This window comes from Petaurus breviceps, unplaced genomic scaffold, assembly GCF_028583685.1.
Source record: "Petaurus breviceps papuanus isolate PSGF00001 unplaced genomic scaffold, PetGlider_PUasm1.0 185, whole genome shotgun sequence".
Taxonomy (NCBI): domain Eukaryota; kingdom Metazoa; phylum Chordata; class Mammalia; order Diprotodontia; family Petauridae; genus Petaurus; species Petaurus breviceps.
In genome coordinates, this window is record NW_027185797.1 from 23,923,558 (window position 1) to 23,945,132 (window position 21,575).

The following is a 21,575-nucleotide window of genomic DNA, read 5'->3' on the forward strand; positions in this document are numbered from 1 at the left end:
CCCCCTGCCATCTGATGAAAGGAAGGAGCCATAGGGCCCTGCATGTTCTTTCTCCCACAGTGTTACTAAGTTTTTTGCTGAAGGGTTTTTCCCAGTTGTTCAGAGTTTGGCTTCTTTTCGGGGATCTTTTCGTTGTTACTGCTACCAGGCAAAATATTCTGGGGGGAGCTTAGCAGGAATGATACTGGAGGGAGTGTAAGGCAAGCTGAGGCCAGAGATCCATAATTCTTGGACTGACGTTTCCATGGAAATCCTTCTTCCCCCAACACGGCTCCCTTCTCCCTGATGCCCCCTCAGCACTCCCACCCACCCAACCCAGGCTGGGGGTGAGTTAGTGTCTGCAGGTGGGCGGGAAGGCTCTCCAGTAAAGCAGTGACCCTCTTGTCAGTAATTGGGATTTACCAACTTCCAATGACAGCAGACCTGTCCTTGACTACTAAGAGAATGTTACAAATAAAATCCCTGTATTTAAAAAAATCCACTAAAGTATTATTTAAATTTAAATTAATTTCATTTCAAGCAAAGTTCAATTATCCTAGAAATAGTCTAGGAAGCAGCACCTCGTGGAGGAGAGAGAGAGAGGTGGCCTCGGAATCTGGGGGATCTGGGTCTAGGACTTTTCCAGGGTCTCTCAACCTCCCTGTGAGCAACTCCCAAAGGCTCTGAGGGGCACAAAAGACAATGGCCAGTATTTGGCAGAGGAAGTCCTACTGAGCACTCAGTGAATTTCATGAAACCACTGGTCCAGGCCCTGTCCCTTTCTCAAAGTTCCCATGAGGGAACTCAGCTGCTTCCTGTATTCCTTCAAGCAAAATGGATGAGCCCCCTGGCCCAAAACTAAAGCCAGGCTTTCTCCTAGGCCTAGAATGCCCCACCATATCTCTACTTGTTGAGATCTGGGCCTTCCTTCCAGGCTTTGTGGCCAAGGAACAAGCTCATCCACAACTGCAGGAGACCTGGCTGGTCCTTACTGAGATGAACCAATGACAGTGGCCTCATTACCATACTCAGCAACAGAGCTGACCAGGCACAGAATTCACTTAAGGAGACCCAGAAAGACAGAAGGTAAGTTGTTAAAGCACCAGCAAGCCCTTGGATACAGGATACAGAACACCATTACTGGGTTTGTCGTTAAGAAAAATCACGGCTCTTAGCATCCAAGAAGAAAAGAGAAACAGGGAAGTGTTGAATGGAATAGAGAGGGGAAGGTCTGGACAGCCCACACAGCACAGTAGTTAATGGGGAATGGGGAAGGCTGGTGACTGAGATTCAGAGGAAAAGGATGAGCAAAATCTCGGGACTCACAGGACAATAGGCAGTAATGGGAAATCTGAAAAGACCAGAAAATGTGGAGGAGAAAGACAAGGAACAGAAACGTAAAAGTCCATGGTAGCACACTTGGAGAGACAAGAAAATCTAGGTGAAGAGAGGCATGCCAAGGGAAGTCGTCCATCTGGAACCTGAAAGGCTGAGGGAGGCAAGGACCCACCAGAATCAAAACAGAGAAAATGAGAGAGATTCACAGAAATTGGCTGCTTTGAGTTGGCCAATGTAATCAATGTCGTGGGCAAGAAGAAGTCAAGGAGAATTAAGGTTAATGAAATGCACAACGCTGACGTGAACGGCCATCAGAAAGAGAACTGAAATGAAAATACAAAGGAATTTTCTAGGAAATAAAACCCACCATTTACAGTAAACACGAGAGCAATATTTTTTCCTTCAAGCTTAGGACCAGAGAAAGGAATTCATCATTTTCTCCCGAGGAATGGAAGACAGTAGCGCCTCCAACCCAGAGCTAGGTCAGGTGAAGAAAGATGTTTCGCACCACTGAAGGTGAGCATTCAATAGACCAGCCCCCTCCCCAACCTCCAGGAGATGACAAAGACCCTTTCATCCAGTAATCCAGAACAGCAAGTCTGCTGCATCGCTCCCTAGACTACAGACAGTCTTCTCAAATTGCACCAAGGAGCTAGCTTCTCTCCCGCTTTTAATTAACATTTGGGGATGTTATATAAGATCTGAACAATGGAAGCATCTGAGTGTCTAAAGTGTTTGAAGACTTGAGGACTCACAGTTTGTCTTCTAAGAATAACTACTAAATAAATGCCCATCTGTTTCTGCCTCTGGCTAAGGATATTTCGTAAAAATATGTCTATGTCACACTCTCTACCACCCCAGCAAAAAGCACAGGCTCTGGGAAACGTCCTGCCCAAGCTCTGTGTCCTTAAGAAGATTAGGAGTCTGGCTATGCCCAATGGCAGGTCCATGCTGACAAATGCCACCATCTTGCTGTTGGGGAATGTAATTATAGCTGAAATATTCCTTCTGGATACATTCGATTCCTAAGTGAAGAAGGAGATCAAGCGAGGAGGAGGGATGTGATGGGGGCACTAGGGAGTGGCATGAGTCATTTTCTCCCATCTGGTTTTAAAATCCCCCCTCTAGGCTTGGCATCTCATTCTCTACAATTGGAGGAAGGGCCTTAAAGAACAAAAAGGAAACTGGTCTTTTGGATGGGCCAGGAAATGGAGCCATCCAACAATTCCCCCAAAGGCCTCTTTCCTATCAATTCACTGGCCTTAAAAAGTCATCTCCCTTGTGCTCGGCCCCTCCTGCCTTCTCTACACGAAGGCGTCATTCATTCATGGGTGTCTACCAGCTCTGAAAAGCGCCCTTGTAGCTGGACTGGGAGAGAAGGCCATACAATGCACCAGTGTGTCCCGGCAACACCAGGGGCCGGGCCCCTTCTCCCCCAAAACACATCCATGAAATACTCCAATGTTCCGAATTTAGAACACGACCCGTGAAAGTCTAAAATTAGCCCTACTGGAAAATTTGGCGCACACGGGGCTTTGTCTCACAGCGGCTGGACAAAGAACGGCCGGGGCTGGGAGAGCCGTCTGCCTTACCTTCCACAGCAGCTCACATTCCCTCTCCTCCAGGGCTTTCTTGTGCCTGGACGTGACCGCCTTGACTTCAGACTGCACCACTTTTGCTTTCATTTCAACTTGCTCTGCCACAGCCTGGGCCTGTTCAATGCTCAGCTGGAAACAACAGATCAAAACAAAAAACAGCACATTCATTGGATGTTTGTCTGTAGCAGCCATGGTGATCGCAAGGGGAGCCTTCACATGAAATCACTATCATGAAGCCCTTCTCCTGAGAAGAGGGCTGGCACGGTGAGAGACTGGCACCTGTCTGACATGTAACCAAAGGAGTGTTTGGCAGCCCTGGCTTCCTCTGTATGAGAAATTACACCTAAAAGGTGTATGTCAGGTCTATTAAGAGATACTCTGACATGGGAAAACCAGTGTAGCTGAGTAAGAGGCGAAAACGTGAAATGCTGTATCAAATGTACCTTGTATCACCAAGCAGCTGTGACGATGACCCAGCCAACCCTTGGACCCTACCTACCCCTTGACGGAATAAAAGCTCCTTTAGGAGGGCGGCACCAGAAGGACACAGTGGTTTTCCAAGGTCTCCTTCCTCCAACACCCCCTCCCACAACCACGATTCCCCACAGGACTGCCCAGGTGTTGAGTCTGCTAGAGTGTTAGGAACAAATCCCCTCCAAGGCTCCTTGAAGGAAAAAATGGGAACCTATACCAAGTATACAAAGGCAATCTCATCTTGCTGAAGCAAAAAAACAGATTTCTTAAGATTTCCTTAGCCTTCAAAAATCAGGCAGAAATTATCCACGAAGAATTACACTGAAAACCTGGTATGCACCGTAACTTCACCAAATCAAACATAAACATGTTCTGAACAAAACAGTTGTTGGGAAGGATATTTAATGCTGAATTTCTAATAAAAAACAGCTAAGTAAGGCAAGAACTTTCTACCTGGTCTCCCCCACTCCAATCTTGTCCTTCTCATTAACTTCCTTTCTCCTATAACCTCAAAGATCCAAGCTGAAACCCTGTGGGGGCACTGAAATGGCTTCCCAAGCTGGCTCCTTCCTAGCTTTGCATTCTTTTTTGTTTGTTTTTGCCTTTTGGAGGGGGGAAGGTAGGGCAATTGGGGTTAAGTGACTTGCCCAAGGTCACACAGCTAGTTTTTATGTTAAGTGTCTGAGGCCAGATTTTTCACTCAGGTCCTCCTAACTCCAGGGCTGGGGCTTTGCATTCCTTTTATACCTCATCCCCCTCCATGCATTCTACAGTCTGGCTGTACTGGTCTTCTGCAGGTGATGTTCTGTAGGCTACCCACTTGCTAATGAGTTTCCCCTTACCCATAATGTTGCCTTCAACTAAAAGTATGTACGTAGTGTATACTTAATTATGTCCAACTTATCTCACCCTGTTTTTGCCTTTTCTCTTACTCTGCAGTGCCTGTGGTACATAATAAATGCATATTATTGATTGACTAGTCTTAAAAGACACCTGCATGTGGTAAATGGAACTCCTTAATTCCAAATTCCTGAACATTCATTTTACCCCTGTAATAGACACTGTCAATTCTGGGGAAAAAAAAAAAAAAAACCTAATCCTCCAACGAGTCCCCTCCTCTCCCTCATTTGTCCTAGACCAAGGGAAAATGACATCAATCTATAATGACTCATATGCTTCAGAGAGAATGTGAAGGGACAGAAGGTGGACATGTCAAGCATTGCCCTGATATGCAGGGGATAGTAAACAAGCCTGGGAAAGCCTACCAGTGTGGGCCAGGTCCCTGAGAGGGGCTTGAGAGAGAGGGCACGGGCAAGCTCAAAACAACAACTGCAACGCTGGGGGAAATCCCCAGAAGGGGCAGGTTATGCTGGTCTATAGCATTCTGGTGGGAGGAGGGGGTGCTTTGGTTCAATTAAATATTTATAGAAAAGTGGAAACTGATTCTTTTTACACATTCTACTGAGTCAGTCCCACAATGACTGTGCCTCACACATTATCACCATCAGGCAGGCTCAGCGGATAAGCCCCCTCAATCAATCAATGTGCACAGGTTTCATCGATAAGCACAACTTTTCAGTCACATTATCAGTTTCAGCCAAGCTTTGATGGCTCTTTCCATTAAATGAACGCCTCGGCATCGTCGCAGCAAAATGGGGCTCCTAACAGCATGTCCCTCCCAGGGTGGAGGTAAAGATCAAATGAGACCCCATTTGGGAAGCACTCTCTAAATACTAGCTATTAGGATTATTAGCCCCTTTACACAGGCAGCCGGGGGTTCTAAAACCAGCGAAAGGGTGAGCCCGAGAGGCCCGGATCATCAAATATTTACAAGTGCCCACATGCAGATCAGCGGGCTTTCACACAGGATATCTTATCAATGCCTCACACACAGGCATTATCAGCATGGGCAGCTGGGGCCCCCAGGAGACCCTGCCTGGGGGGAGCCCACAGACTCAAGGGCTGAAATTCTAAATGTGGGCTACTTGGTCTCTTCTCCCTGATGACAAAGAAGCTTTCATATACCTGGGAGGAAAGTGAAGGCAGCCATGGTGGGTGCCGTCGGGCAAAGGGGATGCTTTTAAAGCAGCTGATAAACTTGAGGGCAATAAAGCTAGATTGGACAAACCAAAACGGCTACTAGTAAAGCAGGGGCCTGGAAAGAGATTCCAATGCCACCAATCCCACCCCACCATTTTATAGGCAAAGAAACCCAAGCTAAATGCTGGAGATTCAAAGCCAGCTCCTGCATGGGGACTGGCAGACCAGTCAATAAGTCTCTTAACAAAGGAGGCAGGTGAGAGCCAAGGGCACCCTCAGCCCCCCTGCCCCATACTGCCCAGAGCTCCTGGACAGACACTTCTGGACACTAGGGGCTTTCTCCTGTGGGATCTCAGCTCAGAAAACCTCAGGGCCAACAAAGGAGAACTTCCCATGCATTATACAAATCCTACAAGGGGTTAATTAGCACAGTTCCCCAAGGCTCTCTCTCACAAGGGCTCTGCTAGGCCTTCCCATACATTTCAGTGGCATGCAGGGACAGAGCCCCATTTTTAGCTAGTGTCTTCTAGTTGCTGCTGCATTTTAAATGTCTCTACAGCAAGAGCAAAGCAGAAAGAACTGGAAGGCCTGGCTTTGAAGACCGGGCCTCAGCCACTTGGCTCTCTCAAGGCCTTAGTCTCAGGTTCCTATAAAATGGAAATAATGAAAGCAGGATGCTAACCTTTACAATACAATCAAAGGAGATGACAGCACATAAACTAGAAACCAGCCCTCAAGGTTGGCTGTTACCATCTGGACTGTCCCAGGTGTCTATAAACCTGAGGCAAGGCAGAAGCCTTTGTTGAGATCTTATTACGTGCGCAGAACCACGCTAAAAACTGGGGAGACAAAGCAGGGCAAAAGCATTCGGAGCCTGCCTTCATGGGGTGGACAGTCTGAAGAGGGAGACAGGCATAGCCATAGGTACCTGCCAGAAACCAAGTGGGCAGAAGGCAGAGGCTCTTCAGCATCCTGGAGCAATGCACTGGCCACCCTGCCTTAGTTACACCTTTGCCCATCTATCTCTGTCTCTGTCTCTGTCTCTGTCTCTCTCTCTCTCTCTCTCTCACACACACACACACACACACACACACACTTTCTCTCTCTCTCTCTCTCTAAACAACAAAACTTAACATTTATGTAACATTTACTGTGTGCCGGGCACTGTACTAAGTGCTTTAAAAATATTATCTCATTTAATCCCCCACAACAACCCTGGGAGGTGGGTGCCACTGTTATCCCCATTCTACAGATGAGGAAACTGAGGCAAACACGTATTAAGTGAGCTGCCTTGGATCACACAGATACTAAGTGTCTGGATTTGAGCTTAGGCTTCCTTGACTCCGGGTTGGCACCCCCTCCATACAGTATTCCATGTAGCAAAAACCTGCAGTCCCAACTCCTGTACCCCTGGGGTCCTGGGTCTCCTTAAGAGCACAAGTTTCTTTGGCTGTTTGGACTGGTCTCTGTGTCCCGGCTGGGCGAGGTGGGTGGAGTTGCTCAAAAACCTTTCTCCCACAGCAATTACTGGATTTATTTCATATTTCACGGGGCTAAAAAGGTCACCCTTTGGTTGTGTGTCAGGCCTACGACGGTCCAGAGAAGCAAGGCCTTCATAGTCACACAACAAACCACTTTGGACCAAACTGAATCCAACCCACGGCCAATGTTACCTCGAGTCCCGAAGGAAGCAAACTAGTCAGGCCAGAAAGGACTATCAGGAGCTTCAGCCCCTCAGCCCCAATTTCTTCTAAGGCTGGGAGGAAGGGTGAATCGTGGGGTCATGTGGGTCCCACTCAGGCTAGTGTCCGATCATAAAAGGTGCTGTGTTCACGTTCCTCCTCTCACCTCAGATCCTGCGCAAGAAGCCTTTTAACAGGCCAGGGTCTGAGTGTCCTGAGCTGGAACCCGGGCGCTGCGCTTCCCCATTACCCTTCTGGGCTGGGGAAGAGGATCAGAGCCAGAACTTCCCCAGGATTGGGGCCAGGCATCCCTTGGAGGGGAGAAGGCGGTTGGGGCTCCAGGACAAACAAGGCCTTGGGGCGACCCACCTTTAAACCTAGCAAAGCACTGTGCAAACATGAGCTCGTCTGATCCTCTCAACAAGGCAGACGAGGAAGCCACCTTTGTCACCTCCATTTTACAGATGAGAAAACAGATGAGTCTCACACACAGCTAATAAGCCCTAAGCGGGCCCTGAACGCTGATCTTTCTGCCTCCACAGCCGTTCCTCCAACAATCACACCCCCCTGCCTCTCTGATGGTGTCTAATACCCATGAAAACAGCCTCTCGATGGTGAGATCCATCCTCCTCAAGGCTCCAGGGAATCTCCCTCACTTCATTTTCTTTTTGGAAAGTGTCAATCCCACCGAACACTCCTAGAAAAGCTTTGTCCAGGGAGTAGCTGGTTCTGCCCAGACAGAGGAAGCTGCTGCCCAGAAGGAAATTCTGGAGGGTGGGAAGCAACCACAGTAAAAACCACTGCCAGGAATTTCTGACTAAGAGTTGGGGATGTGGGGAGCGATGGTGCCAGGCCTCCAGGCAGGCTAAAGCCAGGACCCCCACCCCCTTCGGTGCTTTCCCGAGCTGGGCTGGGGCCAGAGGACACAGGAGTCTCACACTGGAGCCCTGGCATCCTTGTGCTTCCTGTCTCCCTCTCCATGTTCCGTTGAGGCCCTGGACAGGCTAACTAAGGTCCAGTCCTCACCTACATGGCTGCTACCTGTCTGAAGAACAACAGGGCTTAGGTCAGTGTCTCTAGAGGGCTCCTTCTAGCTTTCAGGGCAAATGAAAACATGACCAGTAGAAGCTAATGTGGATTAGGGAAAATAACCCAAGACAAGGCAAGGCTGAAAGAGGGGGGAAAGGGTACAGGGCTGCATGACAGCTTTGATTTCATGGCAATGTGATGGTACAGCCAAAGGGAGGAAGGAAGGCTATTCCACATGGCCCCTCTTCCCAGGGTAGCCGCCATCTCAGCTTCTCCCCAGATCTCACTTTCCAGGCCAGTGCATTTTCAGAAACTACCCCATCTTTTCAATCAGCAGAAGCCGTGGACAGGCTCCACACTGGGGGTGCAACCTCCACGATCTGGGAGCGCCATCCTGCGGGCTCCGCTGGACCGGCACCACAAGTTGCTATCCTCCATAGTATGTGGGCCCTGGGCCACAGAGGAGCAGCTTTAGGGAAACTACAGTAACTGCTTTATTCAAGTCATTCCAATTAAAAGCCAGTTCACACTTGGCATCTGACTATATGATCTGCAATGAAAAAACTGAGCATTCCCATCCTATCCGGATTAATTGGGAACAAGGGCCTTAAATCAGCAGGATGGGAATCAATCATCAGCAAACAACCCTGATTACTTGTTACTAGACAGTGAGATCTCAGATCCCCAAAGCTCCTCTGGCCCAATCGGTCCCTCCCTATTGAACAAGGAGGGTGGGAAGAAAGCCAAGAGAACAATAGGGGAGAAGTAAAGGCTTCCATCACCGGGGTAACCTGATGGAAACCCCCTCCCACAAAACTCAGGGCAGATCATGACCAAACGGCTCACGTTTTGTTTTTTTAAAGCATTCAGGGTTAAGTAACTTGCTCCAGGTTACACAGCCAGTTATTTCTGGGTGGGTGCTAAGTATCTCAGCCCGGATTCGATCCCCAGGTCATCCCAACACTGGAGCCGCTGCTCTTACTTGCTGAGCCACCTGGCCGCCCCATGGCTCAAATTTTAAAGGCCTCGGCACATAGTAGGTTATAATGAACACCTGTTGACTAAGGAAGGGTGAGCCTCCAAACTGGAAAAGTGAGCCCCACTGTCAGCTGACACCACTATTGGGGGCTGGGGGTGTCTGTTCCCTGGGGGGAGGGGGGTGTCTACTGGGCACAAAGAAAAGAGAGTAAGAAAATTAAAGAAGGAATACTAAACAGAAGTAAGGTGTCTTATGGACTCTCTGTCTTTTGGAAAAGCAAGATTTCAGCCTCCTTACATTGATATCTTGTCTAACTTTTAAAATTAAATATTTTGGCCCAGAGCTAGCAGCTGGGTGGGTATAGTGGAGAGCTGGCTTTGGGGGAGGGCCTGGGCTTAAGTCTCATCTCAAAGGCTTACTGGCTGTGGGACCCTGGGCAAGTCACCTAACTTTTGTACCCCAAGCAATTCCTTACTGAGTACCTAACTCCGTGCCAGGAATAGCCAATAAAATCACCAGTTCAGAACATCGCATTATCACAGGAAGCCAATCATCACCTAAGCTGAGCTCTCACTGAATGACAGTATGATATTTGGGTCAGAATCTCAAGCCGAGAGAGCCTGGCTGTGTTCCTCTAAAATGGGCACAGCAATCAGGAAAGCGAGGAGTAAAACATGGAGCCCCCCGAGAGCTTTTCCCACACAGGGGCAAGATAGGGTAGGGTGACTGAGCATGGCACCTGGGAGAACTGGGAGGGGCCAGATGAGGCCCAGGGAGCCTAACAGTGGGTCATATGTCCACAGTGAGATCTGAGTCTGGGTATCAATGTCAAAGCTGCACAATGACTTTGACCTGAGAGCAAACATCATCACTGACTCACCTGAATGGCCTGGCGACCCTGCTGGGCATCAGCCAGCAGTTGAATGGTGAGGGTTCGAGAGTCTTGGAGGGCATCCTGGAGGTAGATAAAGCTATGGCCAACATGGCGCCCCATGGTGCACTCTCGGCAGATGGGAACGGAGCAGGTATCACAGTAGAAATGCAGCACCTGTGAGACAAGATGGGGGAGAGGCCATGAGAGAGGAGTCCGTGGGGAGGCCCAAGCAAAGCCTCCAGGAGCAGGGACGGCCGTGGGATGTCGTCGGCCATTCCTCCCTTCTCCTGGAGAAAGAATCCCAAGACCTCCAGAGTCAAGAGAGGAAGAGATGACCTGGTCTGAGCTGAAGAGGGCGTGACCTGGGGTTGTCACTAACTTCTCTGAACTTCAGTGTCTTCGTTGGTAAAACAGAGAAAATAACAGAGACTTAGCCACACTACCTCACTCCTGAGGATTCTTGCTGAGGACAGCATTCAGGGACTCCCTAGAAATGCTGAGGACATTACCACATCGGAGACTCTCACTGAATCGGGGACGGGATATCGGTGCCTTCAGTCAAGGACAGGCTGAGCTGCCGGCCAGGAGGCCGGGGTAAAAGCCACCATCAATCACCCTTCACACAGATGCTTATTACCATTCTCATCTGGTTAGGGCAGAGCAAAGTCCAAGGCTGCCGCTTGGGAGCAGGCGGCCAGCCCAGCCGAGAGAGCGAGCTTTTAGGCGTCTCTGGAAGCCAGCCAACGCTGACACGCTTCGAGGTCAGAGCCAAATGCTTATAGGTGACTGGCTTTCATTCCCCACCTGCCCCCCAAAAGAGAGATCCAACTAACTGGCCTGAGATCAGAGATGACTGTGCTAACAAGGACCCTTTTGGACAAAGTCTAATATCTGATAGCAAACTCTGTTCTGTGTTAAGTCAGGCTAGAACTACCTCAGATCCATGGAAATCCAGTGGCTAAAAGTGCTGGCCAGAAGCTCCCCCCCACACTGCACTGATAGAGCCAAGACATCTTGGACATTACAATAAAGCATGCAGAAATCAATCGTCTCCCAAACCGAACCGCTGTTCCCAAGTGACTAGACAGAACACAGACTCGAAATGCAGCCACAGCACTGGGACTGGTCCGAGCCTTCGGGTGCCTCCTGGAGTCTCCCACAAGAATGAGCTCCCATCCCAGCCCTCTTATTCAAGGACAAAAGCTGCTCAGTTTATCCAGCTAAGCAGGAGGCATGAAACAACAGCTAGGCCCAGGACCACTTCTGGCTCAGTGTCATCACAGAGCAGATGAAGAGAATAACAAAATGAATTGTTGCCCTTCACCCATGTCCCACTCCTCGTGACCCTATTCTGGGGTTTTCTCAGCTACTAGAGTAGTTTGCCATTTCCTTTTCCAGTTCATTAACAGATGAGGAAACTGAGGCAAGCATGGTTAAGTGATTTGCCCAGGGTCACACAGTTCATGTCTCAGGCCAGATTTGAACTTGGGTCTTCTGGATGTCAGGCCCAGTGCTCTATCCACTGAGCCACCTAGATGCCCCAACAAAATTAATGATAATAATATAATAAGTAATAGAAGCTAGTATTGGTGTATTTTCCCAGTTCTAAAGCTTTACATGCATCAGTCTAAAGACTCTGAGAGGGGCCCTGAAGCACTCTGCAAACCTTTAAAGCCAATAATTAAGGTCAGTTATCACCATCATCATCATCCAAATACACCCATCCTGCTTATACACATGGAGAAACTGAGGCAAGGGTGGACAATGACTCATCCAAGGTCACACAATTAGCAAACAGCAGGGTCATGGGCAGAACTCAAGATGCTGGGCTCCAAATCCTGGGGTCTTTCCAGGGCATCACAGAGTAGTCTGTGTGGTGCCCACCTGGCATGGACAGGAGAGGAAGTTTTCCCTTTTAGAACTGTTTCCTGCTATTAAGGGTATACTGCCACCAGGTGGTAGGGACCTCATTCCATGGCTATCCTATGTGAGCAGTATCTTAAAAGGTCCCCAGGGTCAGAGGCGGTAGACACCTTAGAGAGACTCTGATCCAGGGGTGCTGACCCTTCTGAGGGTCACAAAATCCCCTGGCCTCTCCACATAATGATATTTTGAAAATGCATAAAATTAAATACACAGGATCACTAAGAAAACCAATTTATAAAATATATAAAAACTAAGTGGATTGATTCCAGGTTGGAAAGACCCGCTCTGATCCCATTCCCCACAGAGACCAAGGTCCCAAAAGTAGTGAGCAGATAATTTTACAGATGTGTATGTCTAAAAGCAAAGCAACAAGCCCTGGGCCATCTGGAACGTGGAATAGTGAGCCTAACCCTGATGAAAATGCACTCAGGGCTCGCTGCCTCGGACAGTGCCCACCTGAGAAATCAGAATCCTCAGGACCCTCCAGAGCGCCTTCACTCCCCCTGCCATCCATCCACAGGAAGGAGGAGCAAACACCCCTGGGATGCCGTCCCCATCCAGAGGACAGAAGGCTGCCCTCCTAACATTAGCTGGGTTCTCTTCACAAAGAAGAAAATACCTGAGCCGTCTTTTCCTGTTTCCTCTCCCCCAATCACAGAATCACCTCCTTGGAAGCTGTTGGCTCTGGGTGATTTGAGATACAAATGCATTGCTCTCATCCCCCGGGGCCTGGCACTGCTCACCAGGTCCCTCTATCAGACAGAGGCCAAAGAGAACCAGTGCCCCTGACCAACAGAGAAATGAGAGCTACATTTACACAGCTTACAAATATCGAGTCTGATCCTCCCAGCAAACCACGTGAGGCAGCTCTTACTCTTTTTACAGATAAGGAAATCAAGGCAGAGAAGAGAGGTGACATAACTCAGGGTCACACCACTAAGTCAGTGTCTGCAGTAGGATTCAAACTCAGGTCTTCCCAACTCCAGTGCTCTAACCTCTGGACCCCCTGGCTGCCTGGGGGTAGGCAGAGAAGAAAACTGAGGCCTCCCCAAGCAGTGCCTGGCCCAAGGTCACTCAACAAGTAATGAACAGAGCCCAGACTGGAGGTGCGGTCCCTCTGACTCCAATGCCCCTACTCTTCCCATGAAAACAATGCTCTCTCTCTTGGAATGGGATCATGGAAAACCATGCAAGAAACAGACTTTCTTTCCCCGTACAGACCTTCTTCTGATGAGCAGTGATGAGCCCTTCCCCACCAGTTCCGAAATCTCTCTTGCCCAATTTCATGTTCCTGCCCCTACACGTTGCACATTCCAGGCAAACTAATCAAATGCTCACTCTCTCCCCCTCCCCCTTCAAGGCTCAGCTAATTCTCTCCTTTCACTTGTGGGTGCTAATGCCCCCTCCCCAAATAATTTTCTTCTCTGTATAAATGTTGTTTCCCCTAATGGAATGTAAGGGAAGGCACTCCCTGGGCACAGAGTAGGTCTTTTATAAATAGCAAGGAGTGACAGTCGCCATGTGGCACCAATATCCACTGGACACAGACAGGCCAAATTACCCAATATGCAAGCCTCCTGTGCCCACTCTCCCAGCTGAGGAAACTCTCAGAGCTAACACCACCACAATGCTACAACCACCTCGAGAATCTGGCCCCCGGCTGAAATGTAATTGGGCCTGGACTGGGAGTCAGTAAGACGACCACTGTTCCCATGCCACCTGGGACACTGCCTGTGTGACTCTGGGTGAGGCAGCTCCTCTGGAAAATGAGATCTTCTCCGAGTTCCTTCTTGGTCTACATTGATGAGCCTATGAAATGGTCATTTTTCAAAAACTCAAAGGAAAGTTGAAATCACAACATTGACCATGCACAGGAATCGGCCAAATGAAGCATCTTCCATTTGAACAGGTGGGGAGCCCAAAGACATCAACTGGAACCCAAGCTCTGCGCACTTGGCCAAGTCCCTGCAGCCAGGCTCCTCATCGCCCAGATAGAGAAACTGGGGTAAATGACATCCCCAAGGTCTCTTCCAGGCTCCTCATCGCCCAGATAGAGGAACTGGGGTAAATGACATCCCCAAGGTCTCCTCCAGGCTCCTCATTGTCCAGACAGAGGAACTGGGGTAAATGACATCCCCAAGGTCTCCTCCAAGCGATCCCCCTTCTGGGACATCTGGCTGACTACTACTGGTAAGGAGGAAGGGGAGAGGCTGTCCCCAGCACCCCACTGCCTCCAAGGGAAAGTTCCTGGGAAAACGACATGTGCCACATCAATTAGTCAAGGGCAGAGGGAAAGGTCTCGTGCCTACAGAATAACCAAGGCGGCATTTTTTTGTTGTAACAAAGACATGGAAACAAAACTGCCCAACAATTAGGGGATGGTAGTACAGGAAGTGGGATTTTATTGTGCCATAGCAAACACATGCGATGGGTTCAGAGAATCACGGAGGGAGCTGTTTGAACTGATCCTGAGTCACGTGAGCAGAACCAGGAGAACAATTTAACATGCAATTCCGTGTAATCCGGGCATCGTACTAACATGAGAGGAAAAGCCAGGAAGAACCATGCAAAGCTGTCAGAACTCTGACCAAAGCAGCAACCAATCAGGACCTCAAAAGAATGAAGAAGCATCCATCTCCTCCAATGACAGACCGGGGAGGGAAACCAAGTCTGATCTTGGATGGTGACTCACCTGCATGAAACTCATTTCCTTGGGATACTAAAGGCGAAGGCTCAGATCACTGGGACTGTTTATCCAGCTAGCAAAGAAACAGTAAGGTCTGGGGCGGGGCCTTCATCTAGAATTCAGAGTGGGCAAAACTCCCCAAACCCCTTCATTGTCCATTCCCAAGGTTAAGGAATTGATTGTAAATCCGTTTCCTATGACACTCTTCCTTCACTCCCTTCTGTACCTCACCCTCAACACACCACTCCTTATCCCCCAATCTCTCTCTCCCCATTTTTCAAAGACGACCACAGAAAAATCTAGCCCAAGGTAACCACTTGGTGCTAATTTGTCTTTGATTTGCCAAAGGAAGCATTCTAAGAAAGTCAAACAAAACCTACCTCCTCACTGGGCATGGGGGAAGGGGAGGCAGCTGCCCATATCTCTTGGCCATTCCCACTTCACAGCCGTAAGCCTGATGACTTCAGGAAAGGCTCTACAGCCCACTGTAAAAACATCTTACCACAGCAGGAATTCCTGGGCATCTTTCAGTTCCCCCACTTTTTTAGGGGGAAGACTCCTGGCTACTTTCAAAGGGAGCGAGGCAGATGTTTGGGCCCTTCCCCTGGGATCCAGCAACAATCAGCCGGTAGCTGATGAATGGACCCAGGGGTTAAACTCTGACCTGAGTGAATGACGTTCCCGCATGGTCACTGGCCACCACTCCTAGCCTCCCTGCCTGGCTTATCCTCCCACCCACCTTTCTTCCTTTCCCCAAATTTCCCCAAAACCAAGCCACAGACAAAGGCTCTGGAATGTAGAGGGCATCTCTGGGGTCTCTTCTTTGTATGGGGAGAGTCCACTTTTTGTAGGGGGAAGTCATTTTGAAGGGATGTAAAATAAATGAACAGAAATAAGGGCCCCAGTCACTGAGATGTCAAATCTCAGGGACCGTTTGCAAAAGCAGAATTACAAACCATTGGCCACATGAAAGATCGTTCCAAATCACTAATAAGAAAAAGGCAAACCACAATAACTCAGACCGTCTGTCTTTAGCCTCATACGTCACAAAGTGATGCTGGAGAGCTGATGCGAAGACAGGAACACTAATGCCCTATTGGGGAGCTGGGAATTGGGTCCAACTAAGTGCCTGGAAAGCAATTTGCCAGAAAACTGGCTACCCTGTGGACACCTTTGATCCAGAAATCCTGTTACTGGGCACATAACACGAGGCAGCCAAAGACAGACAGGAAGGTCCCACATATGCTCAAATATTTATAGTACAATTATCTGTGGTGACAGAAACCTGGAACCCATCAGTTCAGGGAATGGCCAACAGAACCGCAGGACGGGAACACGAGGCAGAATTACTGCTCGGGAACAAATGAAGATGGTTAGAAATTCCTAGACATGTGGAAGACACGTACAAAATGATGCAAAGAAAGCAGAGAGTCGTATCTGTGATAACTCTCAGACTGTGTATCTAACTGTAATTCTGACTACAATTATCCATCTCCTCTCGGGGAAACGGAGGGACAAAAGTGGTTCCCTCGGCTCAGGGGGCAGTGAGGTCAAGCAGAGGGGAGTGCCACCAGTCCGTGGTGTTTCTGGGAAAAGGATTAGGGTACAAAAAGGCACCAAGAAAAAAACAACAACAAACCAAACTGTTTGTAAAACCTTCAAAAAGCAGTTCTGCCCTGAATGTTGCCCAGCTCAGTGCCCAGCCTGGCTTACCTGCCCTCCCCTATCTTCTCCTTGTCCTCTCCAGTGGAAGTGTGACCCCAAACCAGCTCCACTGGCCCAGACACACCGAGCTTACTCGTAAATTCTAGCAGGAAGGCTGATTGAGAAAACGGACGCACCGTGTCCTTCCCGTCCACGTGGGCCCCACGTTATGAAAACATCTTCTCAAGTGGCAGTAAATCAGTGGTTATGTCTGTTATTAACTTCAGTTCTCAAACTCAAGGCTGCCTTAACTGGTCTCATCAGAGGCAGAAGACTATCGAAGAAGGCACAATGTCTTTTTGGCAGGACACACACACACACACACACACACACACACACACACAAAATCAGTAGACACAAATAGCAATGTTCATAGAAACAGGTACATACATATGTATATAATATAATTACATATATACGTATATAAATTTTTTGCATATATATGCAAAAATATTTATAGTGGCTCTTTTTGCATTGACTAAGAATTAGAGATGGAGGGCGTGCCCACCCCTACTGATGGCAGAATATGATGGGATCTGAGTGTGGTGGAATACTACTAGAAAGGCAAGCAGGACAATTTCAGAAAAAACCTAGACTTACATGAACTGATACAGAGTGAAATGAGTAGAAGCAGAAGACTGTACTACGATCAGTTCTATTCTTGGTAATGCAATGATCCAAGACAATCTCAAAGGACTCATGATGAAAAATACTATCCGCCTCCAGGCAAAAATAACTGCTATTGTCTTAATACAGACCAAAGCCTGCTTTCTTTCTTTCAAAGTTTTCTTCTGTAAAATGATGCATCTGGAACTGTCTGACATGATTGCACAGACGGCTCACCATCTCAGGAAGGAGGGAGAGAATTTGGAAATCAAAACTTAAAAAGGAAATGAATGTTTAAAATTGTTTTTACATGTAATTGGAGAAAAAGTTAAATATTCTTTAGAAAAAAGAAAAAGAAAAAAGAAATGCCCACGGATGCAGATCCCTTCAACAAAAAGAAGTAAAGATCTGGTCATGAGAAATACATGAAAATTTTAGATTCATTCCCCTAAAAGAATCCCAGATAAGGTGGCGCACCCTGGAGTCAGGAGGACCTGAGTTCAAATCCAGCCTCAGACACTTAATACTTACTAGCCACATGACCTTGGGCAACTCATTTAACCCCAATTGCCCTGCCTTCCCTCCTCAAAAAAAAAAATCCCAAATAAGGGAGCCACCCAAGGCAGAGATGAATAGAAACATGGGGTCCAAAGTTGGAAGGTTCTCTGCTTTCCATCTAATCCTCATTTTATAGGAAGCTGAGGCCCAGTGATATGCCCAAAGTCACACAGATAGTAAAAGTCAGGATTTGTACTGTGATCCTTTGACTCCAAAATCTAGCCTTCTTTCCACTATAGCAGCCTGTGCTGAGAAAACCAGATCCAACCATTCATTCACTGAAAAACTTGTCCTCCTCAGAAAGGAGTAAATGCTGTGAGGATCAGCCTGCTAATCCATGTAATTAACAGGCAGGGTCTTGGGACTTAAATGACTTACCAGTAATTTAGCAGCTCCTGGCCCTGGTGGGGCTGAAGCGCCTTCAAAATCTAAAGTCCCCAACATTCTGCCCTATGACAGAAGCCTTCCCAAGCCCTCACTTGCCCTCTGTTCATTATCCCCAGTTAATGGGCCTGCAGCTTGTTAGGACACTACTGTTTATACATATGATGTTAGACCACAAGTTCCCTGAAAGCTTCAGAAACCAGTGCTTTGGAACACTGCTGTGAGCTAGGGCTGCTGATGCTTACTGACTTGTTAACATGGAGACTAGAAAGGGTCCTGTCAGCTTCTAACTACCTTTACCACGACCCCACCAATGTGACCACCATGACACGGCCACTGCCGTCACGGCTCCCACCACCACGGTCCCCACCAGTGTGACTGCCATGACATGGCCACTGCTGCCACGGCCCCTACCACAACCACCATGGCCTCCATGGCCCCCACCATGACATGACCACTGCTGCCACGGCCCCCACCACAACCACCCCTGTCACTACTGTTTGTGCCTGCTCGTCAAGCCTTTGAGTCCCCATTTCTACTGGATGTAGGTCTCAGTTTTAACCTCTATAAAAATAAAGGACAGACAGGCACAAGGAAATCTGCTCTCCCAGCCTGCAGCATAGTGGAAAATGTGCTGGGCTTAGAGACAGGAAGACCCGAGTTCAAGTCACCATGCTGCATGACCATGGACATTCCACCTTGGAGCCTCAGTGATCTCTTCTGAAAAAACTGAAGTAACACTACCTATAGAATCTACTTGGAAGAGTTGTTAGCAAGTTCAAGTACGTCAGTGGATGAGAAATCCTCCAAAGGCTCCTGTATTACTGAGGATTTAATCTAACCTCCTCTAGAAGCACTAAAGCCCCTCACAAACTGACTCTCGGAGCTGACTTTGCGGCCTTACTCCACAAGCCAGGCAGTCTCTCCAAAGATTGCTGTTACACACATGTCCTTCCTCCAGGCCTTTGCACAGGCTGTGCCCCCTCCCAGCTGCACTTCTCTCCCTTCTCCCCTCCATCACTGAGAATCCTCGGTTTCTTTCAGAGTTCAAGAAACACCTTGTAGGAGAGGGTTTTCCTGACTTATCCCACCCCTCCCAGGCTTATTTTGGAATAAAGTCCCACAAAGAAGGTAAGCTTCCTGGGGGCAGGGGCTGTTTTCAGGGTGTTTCCCTCAGCAACCCTCCCAGTTAAAACAATGCCTGGCCCACAACAGAGGTTTAACAAATTCTAACTGAGGAATGGAACCATGTCAGAGGGTCTGAGATGAAAGGCAGCAGCACCCAGGCGGTTCTAAATATCTGCACTAAATAAGTATTTGTAAAGCACTTGGCGCAGTGCCAAGCACACAGTAGGTGCTTAATAAATGTCTGTCTTTTTCCCTTCCCCCTTCTCCCTATAAAACAGCCTGGTCCTCCAGGGCAGGCTAGGACGGAGGGACTCTGCTTGGCCCACAGCACCTGACATGTCATCCTTACCGCTTATTAACTACACGCTGAGTGACTGAATCTGACCCCCGCCCCCTTAACGCAGCTGACAATGATTAGCAGCACATCTGGGGGCTCGGGGGGCGCACAGCCTGCCTGCCCTGGGCCAAGGTCGCCAGCAAAGACAGAGCCAAAGCTAGGATGCCCCTGGATCCAGTCCACTCAGCCAGTGTTTATGATTCACCTTCTGGGGTGAGTGCTGGGGACACCAAGGGCTTGTGGGGATGTCAAACACACAGCCCCCCACTTCCCTTCTCGAGAGCACACGCACGCACGCATGCACACACACACACACACACACACACACACACACACACACACACACCCAGCTCCCTGAACAGCTGAACCAGATGGAAATAGAACTGGGAAATATCTAATAAGATCAATAAAAATACAATAAAACACAAACAACATGACACTGTACAATGAAGTCAGCATGCAGGCCCCCAGGGCCTTCTATCCCAACTGCTGGCCCCCCCTTTGCTCTCTGAGGCTGACATCGGTACCCCCCACTGAGTATAGAGAATACCAACAAATGTACAGCCTTGGGAAGATACAAACAGTATCCAGCGGCAGGGCTGGGCCAGAGACAGGAGAAAGGAGTGATGGTGGGGGTCAAGCACTTCAGTAGCAGCTACCACTATGGGTCTGCTATAGGCCTCATTCCACAAGGAGCTAGCATTGGCCACTGCCTACAAATACTTCTGCTCAGAGGTTTGGGCCTACCTGGCTGACTAGAAGCTGAGACAGACAGACAGAAATGGAGGCGGGGAGAAACAGAGAGACAGAGAAAGAGAGAGAAGAGACAGATAGAGAAAGGAGAGAGACCAAGTTTAGATGAGGCAAAGGTTATTTTTATTGTTAAGACTGGGCCTTCCTCATCACACCCCAGGCCCTTTGTCCTTCCTTTGCACAGCATCCAAGGAGCCTCCCAAGGTTGTGCCGGTGATGCAGGGGAGATGCCCACCTTCAAGGCCCTTCACAGTAAAGATGGGGAGGCAAGACTCGGGCCAATGTACGAGATGGCAATAATATTCCCACTAACATCCCACAGCCAGAGAGGCTTTGGGGGCATGGCCTGGAGGGAGGGCAGCCAGAGTGAAGCCAGATGTTTGCTGCTGAGAAAGGGGACCCAAAGGTCCAGTGCAGCAGGGGTTAGGAGCTGGCAAAGAGGCAGAGGGGAATACTGAAGCGGGGTGCCCCAGAGGTTGGAGGTGGCCAGGCCACAAAAGGATCTTCCTGCAGGACGGGCTTATTTAATTACCCTAATTCAAGGTCTGGGAATTTCTTCCAGATGTGTGTGTGTGGGGGGGGGGTAGACTTATACTGAAGACAAGAACGCTAAAGGTGTTCAGAAGACAAAGGCAAATCAAGTTGGAAAAAAAAGGAGTCACCATGGGTTCTTAACGTCCTGGGTCCTGAACCTCTTCTCAGAATGTTTTTTTTTTTTAACTCACAAAATATAGAGGAAAAGAGGAATACTGACATATATTACCAATAATCCGAATTTTTCAACCACAAGCACAGATTTGTGGAGCCCCAGCTTAAGAATCCCTGGACTGGACCCCCGCCCCAGAAGCCTGGCCCCAAATACTGCCCCTCTCTCTGAACAATAACCTGCCTTGCTTTTCTGCCTAGTCCTACAGGACTCACAAAGAGCTTTCTAGCTAGAATCACATCTGAGCCTCACAAGGGACCCAAGGAAGCTACCACAGCTGTGATTAGTCCCATTTTATACATGGGTTCACATGCCTTGCCTGTAGCCACATAGCTCAGGAGTGTCAGACGTGGCAGACTTTCTTTTTCCCCCTTCCTGATGTGCCCCCCAAAACCCAAAGCTATGAGCAGAAGCAGCATTTTCAGGCAAGAGCCGATAGGCTCCCTATTTTCTACCACATGGAATGACATAAGACTTGTAAAGGGCACTTACCCTAGTGCACACAGGAGGTGCTACATAAATGCTTGCCCCCCCTCCCCCAACACCTCATCTCCGACCCAGTCAGGATAAGTTCTGAACACAGACAATAGTTGGTCATCCAAATCCTCCCCATTCTTCAAGGCTCATCAAGGCCTTCCTCCTCCACCCAAACCTTCAGCCACCTCAATGGCCTTGCCCCTCCTCTCCTCTCCTCGCATATCTCAAGAGTTATTTCCTGCATCTTTGTCTTTTTACCCCCAACTGAAATAACTGACCTGAGAGACCATCAAGGCACCTTTGCTGCACCCCCCCCC

General features: G+C 48.7%; 1 protein-coding gene across 1 annotated transcript in view; it reads right to left on the reverse strand.

Annotated features, from left to right (window-relative positions):
• The window catches only part of TRIM71 (tripartite motif containing 71), an 87,783-nt gene that overhangs the window by 5,787 nt on the left and 60,421 nt on the right, over positions 1 to 21,575 (reverse strand). The window contains exons 2-3 of the mRNA XM_069088579.1: positions 10,000 to 10,167; positions 2,910 to 3,044 (exon numbers count right to left, since the gene is read on the reverse strand). Coding sequence (XP_068944680.1) covers positions 2,910 to 3,044; positions 10,000 to 10,167 — 303 coding nt within the window. The remainder of the gene's footprint in view (positions 1 to 2,909; positions 3,045 to 9,999; positions 10,168 to 21,575) is intronic.